Genomic DNA, 11,183 nt, shown 5'->3' with positions numbered 1-11,183 from the left:
TCAGGAAGGTGTATCTGGAAGATTTCAATGACTACATGAAGACAATAACGACACTAAAGCTTGCAGCTGAACATCAGGTGAGGTGTGGTTTGTATATGGTAAAATAAGTTTTCATTGCATGAATAAACGGTTTTAGGTAACCCATTGTGATGCAATATGATGACAGTGTACAGTTTGATGCAAAACTAACTGAATGTTTTATTTTAACAATTTGGAAAAACAAACAATTACTTAACATTATGTTTTGCAAATATTGAAACTGTTCTACTTGTAGATTTTAAATGTAAATACATGGTAGAAATAACAATCTTATCTATTGAGGTCACTGGGCAACTTTCATTTATTAATAAATATTAGCATGCTAATGGTTGTTACAAATGATTTTCTATGGATAACAATCCACATATATTTGATCGTTCTCGAATTCCAGATCTGCCTGTTGAGTCACACGAAATATTTTCAATTAAAATTCCGTCGCAATAAATCGGTGTAAACTTTTCTTATCAAAATTTTTGTTTATGCTTTTTTGTCTTACTACTTTTATTTAGACCCTTATTTCCATTTTTCTGTTTGAACTCATGTTTAGTTACACCATAACTGTTCGCATTATATTCAGATACTTTCTTCTGTGGGAACGGAACAATCTACAAACCCTGCCAAACTTGAAGTTAACTCTCTAAAGAACAGATATACCAATATATTGCCATGTGAGTTGGATAGATTTAAAGAACTGAAGGTGAAGTTAAAAAAAGACACTGAAACAATTGAAATAACAGTTACTGTAACATTTAATCTCTCTCTGTAGGTATCATGGGTGATGCAGCATCTCGTGTGTCTTGCCAAATTTTAGTAGTGTTTTTGATTTGTGTTTGAAAATTGTGCAAAAATGTGAATCTTTGAGCTCCTCTTGACCGTTTTCCTAGTATTTTCCCACTTAAAGATAAATCTTCAAGTTTGCCTTTCCTTATGCTGTGACCCAAGAAATTCAGTTGCCGCATTTTATAGATCTAATTATCGGCTGCTCCTGGCCCATCTGTTGGAGAACTGCTCTGTTGGTTCGAAAAGCTGTCCATGGAATTTTAAGAATTCTTCGGTGAAACCACATTTCTGCAGCTTCAAGCTTTTTTCGGTTTTTTGTCGTTAGCGTCCAGGTTTCACATCCGTACATCAAAATTGACCAAACAAAGCATTTTAACAAACGAATTTTTAAAGTTTTGGAGAGCTTTCGATCTTTAAAGATTTTTATCAAGTTGTTGAAACTCGACTTTGATAATGCAATGCGTCGTCTAATTTCTTCTTCACATCGGGTGCTTGAATTCAGTATTGAGCCCAAATAATTGAATTTTTGAACCTGTTCAGTTTTGTTATCATTGCAGTACACGCAAATTGTTGGTTCAGGAACACGTTTCGAGACTGCCAGAGTTTTAGTTTTGTTAATGTTTATTTTTAGTCCATATTTTTCACTAGATTTTTGAACTGCATCTAGTAAAATTTGCAAACCACATTGTGACGTTGCAAGCAAGACTGTGTCATCTGCATATCGAATGTTATTTATAAGTTTTCCGTTTATATTAATTCCCTCATCAATATCTTCCAGTTCTCTAAGGATGAGTTCACTGTACAAATTGAAGAGATCTGGACTCATGACTCAGCCCTGTCGAACACCTCTTGATATTTCCATCCATTCAGTGATTCCATCGGGAAGCATGACAGCGGCTTGCTGCTTGTAGTATAGATTGTGTATCATACGGAAATCTTTATCATCAATCCCAATTCGTTTTAGTGATGAAAGAAGCTGGAAATGGCCTACTTTATCTAAAGCTTTCTGATAATCTATGAAACACAGAAATACATCTTGTTGGTGTTGAATTGAACGTTCACACAGCATGCGAACTACAAAAGTTGCATTTCTCGTTCCTCTGTCAGGCATGAATCCGTATTGGCAAGCAGATCTTTCCGGTAAAATCTTTCTTCGTATTCTTTGGAGGACAATTTTCAAGGGCAGTTTTAATGTATGTGACATTAGACTTATCGTTCTGTGATTTCCACACTCAAGTGTGTTTGGTTTTTTCGGAAGGGCAATAAAAAGATATTTCAGCATATCCTTAGGTAATTCAGCACTTTCATAAATGGTATTAATGAAATTCCACAACAAGTTTATTCCATCTTCTTTTAAGGCAATCAACATTTCCACCACAATTTCATCTGGGCCTGCGGCCTTGCTGGATTTTGAATTATCTAACTCTTATTTACTGTACAATTGTACTTGTATAGGAAATTTTTCAGTTTTGAAGTTTAAAGAAAATCAAAATACTGTATGAAAATATGCAAGAAATGAGTGCACCCAACTCTATATAGTCAATCGAACATTTAAAAATCTCGAATAGGATCCACTAATCGGTATTCCAAGACTAGAGCATCAGCTTGCTTTCCAAATCAGAAAAAAAAGCTATCTCTCTAACAAAAGTAATTAACATTTTATCCAAAAAGAGATTGAAATCCTCAAATCACTACAAACAGTCACCTTCTTCAAACAATGAGTCAATCGGTGTGGTGTTTATTGGTGTTTATCTTGTTTAAACGTGTATAGTGTAGTCATTTTAAATACTTTTTTCAGACAATACAAAACGTGTCTATTTTAAAAATTTGCAACATAGGTTTAAGCCCATGTCGCCTCATGAAGTTTACATTTAACAAATGTTTTCACGTTTAGCATTTTCCAGTATTTCTAATATCGCATTTACAACACCTCATAAGGTTTGTTGCATGAATGTTGAAGTATTAATTTTTAAACATTAAGTTTGCGTCTTCTTTGCCTCTCTCGATATGATAAGAGTTCGTTTTTCTACAATTCGTCTGAATCCTACATCTGCCCTGATGACACAATCGATTAAGCACTTGACTGTGCACAAAGAAACCTCAAGTTTCAAACAGCGTTAGTTGGATACTCAGGGTGTGTGTTTGAGCTACACGTTTCAAGGACAATGGTTACTAGTGCATGGCATAAAACAACATTTCAACAATCGAAAATTTCGCTGTCAAACGCAATGACCGGCTTGTGACAGTTGTTCAAAGATTCAACAAGTATGCTAAACTATCCGGACTAAGCTTTCAGAGAAGCTTTCTTAGATCGAGGAGAAAAGTTTCCTTAATCAATGAACTTCAATTTTTTTTCTAACGTTTAATCGTTACCGAATTATTGAACTCAAACTAAAAAGATTTGATTATCTCCTTGTTTTAGATGACTTTGCAAGAGTGAAACTTTCAAATCCAACAAGCAAACCTTGTGGTGATTACATCAATGCCAGCTTCATTCCAGTGAGTATCAAAAAAGAAGCAAGAACTGTGACCTTGGAGTTTTGCCATCACGAATTAGCTACTTTACAATTACAAAACAACCCGATCTATTGTATTTAGGGAAATAAACATAGGAAAGAATACATAGCCACTCAAGAACCATTAGCTGGTACTCGCGATGACTTCTGGAAACTTGTGTGGGAGCAAAACAGCAGAGTGATTGTTATGCTTGAACATGCTGGTAAATACTTTAACATATCAAATGTCAGCTTTGTATTTTAGTCATTATAGTCTGTAACAATTTTGCTGCTTAGTTTTACAAGTCAGACTAACTTCTAAACGTTTTTTTTTATGTTTGGCAGATTTCATGGTTGCTCCTTTTATTATTTTATATAAGATCAATTGTCATCGTAGGATGCGTTGTGGAATGCCATGTCACGCTAACTTCACTCATTGCTCCTGCAATATGCATCCTCAAGCGTATTGTAATCGGTCGGCAGGCCCCTGTAGCAAATTAAGTATATGGACCGATAAGAGGGCAAGAACCCAGCAGAAAAAACTTTTGCTGAAAAAAAGTTTAGGAGATCAGGTTACCCACAATTCGCAACATTATTTGTCAAAAGTGAACTCGGGAAGGATCAAAAGGCGAGTTTTGAAAAGAATTTCAGCAATAGTTTAGTAAATAAGGTTTGCTTACGAATTTCGAATGCTAACTTTTCAGGTAGGCTACTTGTCAGATTTATAAAAGCTGTTGATAGCATGGTTCTAGAAATTTTGGCATCATTGGAAATGTTGCAAGTTGTTAAAATAGGTTCTATGAAATATTTCGCCGAAAAATTTCTTTCAGCAGCGTTAAATGCTGCCTTCCGTTTCGTCACAATACCACAACAACTCCAGCAAACTGTAGATTACAAATACGCATTCCGAAAGCTGTCTTGTAAAAACTGCTTTAACAACAAAGCCTTGGTTATTTTTGAACGATATGGAATGGATGTAGAAAACCAAAGTTTTTACATTCGGACGTGGTGAATTGACCGAGTTTCTGCTTTCAAGTCTTAGTTCCAGTAATAGTCAATAGTTTAAGTTCTTGTATAGTAGTTATCTAAAATTAAAGTCAATGCCAAAACTGCAGTATATGCAGCTTGGACTAGAATTTGCTGAGGATCCTTTAAATTTATATGTCAAGTTTATGAACTTATATAATGCACTTTAACCACACATAATAAAAATATTAACTGCAGACCACTGCACATCTGCACTTCTGCAGACCACTGCACTTCTGGCCTCCTCAGTGCATTAGGTACACTGGGTATTGCCACGGAAATATAATTATACCTTCGTGTGACGTTTTCCCGTTTATTATATAGTGTTATTTCTTGTAACATTTTTGCTTTGTTAGGTTTTGCTTGCAGAGACGACAATGGGGCAACAAGATTGAAGATGTTGACCTTTATCTCTGTTTCAATTCTCGATTCATTGCTTAAGCTGCATATTTTTAAATTGTTGCTGTTTAGATGAACGAATTTGCGACCATTACTGGCCATTTGATGATAAGTCAATCAAAGTCGCTGAAATGGGTTTATCAATAGCGTCAAAGTTTGAAAAAGGCGATTGGACTGTGCGGGAATTGAAGCTTTGTAAAGTATACAATTACCTCTAATAAATCAAGTCATACATATTGTGTACATGTTTGGGGTTACTATTGGAGATACTGTAGCTTTGAAAACTAATAGCTCTATAGTTATGTACTACGCACTTTTTATTTGTTTATTTTGTGCTGTTGATTTCGATTCTCCTCTTAATTATTTTGAAGTTAGTTTTACTATTTAAACGAATTTTATAAGCCCTTTGTAAATTTGATCAGGTCTGACTGCTGGTACATGTGTGTGCCACAGTTTCTTAAACGGTTAAACGAACTATACAAACATTGAGTCAACTTTCAAACTTGGGAATAAATTAAACAATCATTTTTAAATCTATTGTAGAACTGTAAGACAAAGCTTTTGCTGAAATCATCAGCCAACATTTAAAAAACTGTTCTTTGGAATATTGTGAAAAACGACGAAGAGAAAACAAATTCAACGTTTTTTCTACAACGCTGTTTCAAGTGTGGAAAATAGGTTTTTAGAAAATATTGTTTTCCTTATAGCTTTTTGCATTTTTTAGCAACCTGATGAAACTGTTCCACTAATGTTGACAAAACAATCGTTTTCTACCATTTTTATCACGATTTCACAAGTTTGGGTGAAAAACAATTTGTTTTTCTGTAGTTGGTTTAATAGTCTACAAAACAAAGTGGATTTTATGTTTCATTAAAACTGTCAAACCGTTTAAAAACTGTTATTTACTTTACTGGTGATTTGTTAGAATGCTTCACAAAATGAATTTAGTATTACTACAAACGTGTTTGTGAAATCAAACAATGCAATCCTTGCCTGAAGCGATTTGTAAAATATTATGACATATTGTAAAATAATTTTTGAAATAAAAGCCAAGACAAATACATATTATAGAAATCTTGAAGTATGTTTTCATTGTTGAAAATAGAAGTCAAACTTTTGTTGAATCGGATAATCATTTATGAGTTTGGGTTGTTATCACAATGAGATTATGACTGCATAATAAAAGCTTGTTTTGTTCGTCAGGGATCAGAGACACGAAACATTAGTCAGTTTCAGATGTCGAATTGGCCCGAGATCGGATCGCCTCAATCGACTAAGTATTTGGGTCGATTCATTTGGAATGTTCGTCGAGTGATTGAAAAAGAATCAGACGCTGGACCAACACTCGTGCACTGCAGGTAGGGAGAATTACACGTTTTATTGCAGAAAAAATTAAACAAAGAAAAGTTTCAAAAATTGAAAATACAACAAGTAGGGTGTTGTCGTGTGTATGCCATTCCAGTGAAGCAATTTTTCACTCTGTGTTGACATATTGTTTGTACGGTTTTTATTCATCCGAACGTTTCAATGCACTACTCCGACGTATCTTGTCATAACAAAACCAAAAGTTGAGTTGGCGCCACAGATAATACGCTGTATTAATGCAGGATAAAGCGACAAAGTTGGAATAAAACCAGAAGAAGACTTTACGTTATGCCGTAGTGATAACAGAAGATAAGTTTCAAACGACAGTGTGATAGACCTCATGCACTAGTAGCGCCATTTACAGAGAACACAAGGTTTATGACAAAGGATGAAAGAAAAAGGTTATTAAAGGATCTGACCATTATGCTGCAGAGTGTCACTTTAAAATCCGCTAAAACTTGGGCACCACATGAAGGTTATTTGTAGATCTTAACAAATAAAATATCTTGTTTTTAGTGACGGCTCAAGTCGGAGTGGAACCTTCATTGCAATGGATCGTTTGCTTCAACACATTGAAAATCATTCATTTGTTGATATATTTGGAATTGTTTATGAGCTGAGAATGAATAGAATTAACATGGTCGCCAATCAAGTGAGTATGGAAGACAATAACATTCCATGCTCTATGCAAGCAATATCTTACACGTGCTTTATTTGATTTTTTTTATTCCAGTCTCAATACATTCTTCTTCACCAAATTGTTCTTGATGTAATCAACAAAGCTCACAACACTTATGAAGAACTTGAAGTGGTTTATGTGAACACGACTGGACAACCTGAACATGCAGCTTACAGAAACCAAGCCTATCACTATAATAGGGTCTTCTAGAGTTATCAATCTGTTGCTTGTGTTTCACTCAGAAAACTTCATTCGCAATGTTTTAATCTCATCAAAGACGGATCTAAACTCTTTATCATGGCACTTGCATTCAACAGTTAACAAAAGCATTGGCTGCGATGCTGCACTGTTAAAGCAACGCTTTCCTGTTGAAACTACAATCGCTTAAACTTTTCACAGTTGCACAAACATAATTCAAAGCAATTCTGTCGTCTAATCAATGCAATGATCATCAAGCATTATTCATAAATGTCCTTGCATTCGATTCTCACTTACTTTACTTTAACTGCACTTTGAAATTTGTAATTATATTTTGAAGTATTATTTTAATTTTGAAAGTGTGGTCTGTAATTGATTTTCCTAGGGTTGTTCTTTGTGAGGCATTGTTAATACATACCATTGAATATAATATTTGCGACCTTCGTACTTGAATAAAGTTATAAGTTTGTTACCCAATTATTCTTTTCAAAAACAAGACTTGCCTGAATGAGCTTGATTGTTTGATTAAATCTTTGTCATCGAACTGGGAAAGCTTCTTTGGGAGCTTAATACTGACCATTTTCGATGCTTGTAAAAAGTTTGAACCAATGACGCAGGCCCAGCCACCGAGGTTGACGGAGTGAAGTCTCAGATGGTTATTGAAGTTTTGTCCGTGAACTAGTCTATCCACTTGGTGCCGTCGAATGAAGAGCAGTCCTTAGAATACGTTTCTTAAGCGCCCACCCCAAAAATCAAACCAATGCCGCTTGATTTTGAAGTTTATTTGTTCATGTTTTCAGGCGCTTAACCAACTGAGCTATCAGAAGCTTGCTTCAGAACGCAATGTTGTTTCAGCACATGTTATTGACATCATGGCAAGTGTCATGTTCTCAACTTCTCATGCCACCGTGTTGTCTATTTGTTTTAGAGCTGATCCCTTTTCACCTTTATTAAAATTAAAATACAATACTTTTATTAAAATACAAATATCTCGATAAATGTATCGTACAATTCAATGCAAATTTTGACATCACATCAAAATGTTATGTCTTTACATTGAAAAAAGCTCACAAAGACTTTCTCTCATCATCTTCCTGCATGTCATGAAATATGTTTCCAGTCGAAAGGTGAATGATACTTCCACAATATGTGTTTAAAATATATTTTGTACCTTTCAATTACTGTAGGGCAAGTAATATAAGCTTCAATAGGATGTTAGAACAGATATTTACTCAAATTTAATGTTTCTAATTCTATGGATATTGTAGATATTACCGTTCCTTTAACAATGAAACAATACATTATATCGGTCGGAAACAAAGAATTTTAGATTGTAGTGTTGCAAAGATTTGAACATTCAAAGCTACCTCCCTCTGAGTACATTTGATACAGACTTGGACAATTAAATAAATTTAGTTGTCTAACTTGATGAATTAAAGCAAAATGTCGTTAATTTTTATCTAATTAGGTAATAATATGTTTACTTTATAAGATAAGCCTTGTTAATCACTGAACAAACAGTTTACCAGCTTCATCTAATTTTAAAAAGCTCAAAAATTTCTAGTTGTCCAAGTTTGATCTGATGCAATAGAGTTATTATGATCCCATGGGTTTACCTTCTCAATACTGTAATCAAAATTTTGCATTTAAATCAAGTTGGGATGAGATTGTCTAGTGATTAGCTGCAACACGTGTCAACATTACCTCAGTACCAGCAGAACCTCTATATACAATCCACGGGCTAATGGCCAGTGCGAAAGATATAACGACGTAAATTGGACTTCTGTAAACTTTGCTTTGAAAACTCGAGATCTCCCTATTTCTAAATGGGAGTGTGTTCTACATGATGTTTTACATTCCATGCGCTCTTTATAATGTACTGCAACAAACATGATGCCAAATGAGCGAATTTTAATTTTCAGCGTTGTTCAAGTCTAGGTCTTTCCATACCTACTTGGGTTAAATGTCTTCAAAATGTTGTATTGAGACGACACATTCGTGCTAGCAAGTATGAACCGCTTGTCGAAAAAGTGGAAATGATTCATGTGACTTCCAACTACGCTCACGTTCGTTTCGCAAACGGACGCGAAACCACCGTGTCAATTCGTGACATCACTCCTACTGATCGTGATAATCTAAACGAATCAAATCTTAGCTTAGGCTACCAGATCCCAAGAGCTCTTCAAACTCAAATAATCTGCCTGGACACGAAGATATAAATAAGCCATCTGTTGAATTTTCCAAACAAGTTACATCTGACGATAAACCATATCAATGAGGATGCACTTGCCCTGATATGAGAAATTCCTGTACCGACCAATTCCAGCGAGCTCCCCATACCCCGGCGCTCATCACCCTTAAGGCGACTTCGAAACAGATTTGGGAGCAGTTGATAACGTTGTGTTATATATTTATTTCGATGCATTGCTAGCATAGTCTGCCCTATTGTATAGGCCTACTTAAAATCTCATTAATTTTATGTTGACCTTTACTTACAATGTTTGGAAGGGGTGAATGTCGTGTTATTGCTTTAAGTGGCGTTATAATTTACGTTGTTGCTGATTGTTTTGTTGCTACATTGCTTTAAGTTTGTCTCGAGTTGCTTTGTCGCTTTTATACTGGTGTTTATTTTCAGTTTGCAACAAAACATTTTAGCGGAATAAACTTCTCTAATAGAGGACATGTGGATGGTTTTACTACAAAGTATTCTTTCACAACTGAAGCATCCTTTCACGACTGAAGTATCTTTTCACAACTGAAGTGTCTTTTCACAACTAAAGTATTTGTTCACAAATAAAGTAGGCTATCCTTTCACAACTGAAGTATCTTTTCACAACTGAAGTATCTTTTCACAACTAAAGTATCCTTTCACAACTGAGGTATTCTTTCACAACTGAAGTATCGTGGCCTCAAAACCTGGAATTACAATTGCTGATTAATTTTGTGCTTGTGTATAATATAGAAATTTTTGAAATATTGTTACTTTTTGTCAAGTGGTATCTAGTTGGTGATCTTTCACATTTTAAACTTTTTAAACCTTAAAAATTGAAAAGTGCTATAGTAAACGAAACCTAACACTTCAATCAGTGGATAAAAGTTTCGAAAACAGCAAACACCAAATAATTGATAAAATGGTCAGAATATCCTCAGAGCATTGCAAGCAACATCATTTGGTTCTCTACCACCTTGGTTGGGAATGACAACATGTTTAACAAAATGTCAGAAAATAATTGCATTTTTAATCAATTGCTTGTACAAAATGAAGTGTAAATAAAAACATTGAGCTATCACACATTCTTACTTATTTTACATTGCTTATATCAGTATAGGTTAATGCAAACATTTAAGAAATAATTCAATTAGATCTTATCAAAAACATGTAAGATATAAAAATTGCCATAGAATCGCAAGTATTTCAATGTTCACATGATTATTTTTATCTAATCAATGTTGTTAGTCAGGTGATAAAATAATATTCAAAGTACTTATTTTATTGTGATACAATGACTCTGAAGCCTGCAACATAATAACTTAACGCAGAGAATCTGCGCATGACAGCAAAACGTCAATTTCTGCAAAAAATATAAAAAGGTTTGCTGTCCAGAAGTCGTTGTATGCTGTTTAGCAAATTTGAAGTACGACAACATCTACAGTAGAAATGGATCAACTCAGGCGCTGACATCTCTCAGATGGGGGTGTTAAAGTTAGTCAAGAACGCTTGTTTTCATCTCTGCAACAGTTAACAACATTTCAGTATTTGTTAAACTTGTATTTTTTAGCTGCCAGTCTATTGGTTCTCACTCTACGTTGATTTTGTTGGAATTTTATGATAAAGATTTGTTGTTTTATCGTAAACACGTTTACTTTATTTTTTTGCTGGCAAATAAACAAAATATACATATCGTAATAAACAAAAATAATTGGTAGGAATGTAGCAAGGATGGTAGAAAAAACGCCAATAGATCACCAAAGTCATCTGACACCCAAACATATAAGCAAAACACCAAAATTAAGGAACTTAAGACTATGCGCAAAAAGATTAGCACACACCACACCAAACAGCTAAACGACAGCAATACAGAAAAGCAACCAAGTTTACATGCAAACTTTTAAAAAATGCATCAAACTTATATCTTCTGATTTAAAAATGTTGTCAAAACGGACATTACATTAATTGAACGTAAGTAGCTTAATCACACGCA

The 11,183-nt window shown here is 34.5% G+C and overlaps 1 protein-coding gene across 1 annotated transcript; it reads left to right on the top strand.

Moving 5' to 3' along the window:
- Positions 1-6,633: 6,633 nt before the first annotated feature.
- On the top strand, positions 6,634-7,249 carry LOC145769991 (receptor-type tyrosine-protein phosphatase eta-like). The gene is made up of 2 exons (XM_082581564.1): positions 6,634-6,756; positions 6,838-7,249. The coding sequence occupies exons 1-2, from the start codon at positions 6,655-6,657 to the stop codon at positions 6,991-6,993; spliced, it is 258 nt and encodes an 85-aa protein (XP_082437690.1). The 5' UTR covers positions 6,634-6,654; the 3' UTR covers positions 6,994-7,249.
- The last annotated feature ends 3,934 nt before the right edge of the window (positions 7,250-11,183 follow it).

This window comes from Aplidium turbinatum, chromosome 5, assembly GCF_918807975.1.
Source record: "Aplidium turbinatum chromosome 5, kaAplTurb1.1, whole genome shotgun sequence".
Classification (NCBI taxonomy): Eukaryota; Metazoa; Chordata; class Ascidiacea; order Aplousobranchia; family Polyclinidae; genus Aplidium; species Aplidium turbinatum.
Note: the sequence above shows the minus strand (reverse complement) of the source record. Positions and strands in the feature narration are given on the sequence as shown.

Bases quoted from the DNA above. Each gene is read 5' to 3' on its own strand.
- LOC145769991 (XM_082581564.1), top strand. From the start codon at position 6,655: ATGGATCGTTTGCTTCAACACATTGAAAATCATTCATTTGTTGATATA. The intron at 6,757-6,837 runs GTGAGTATGGAA...TTTTTATTCCAG, and splicing joins TTAACATGGTCGCCAATCAA to TCTCAATACATTCTTCTTCA.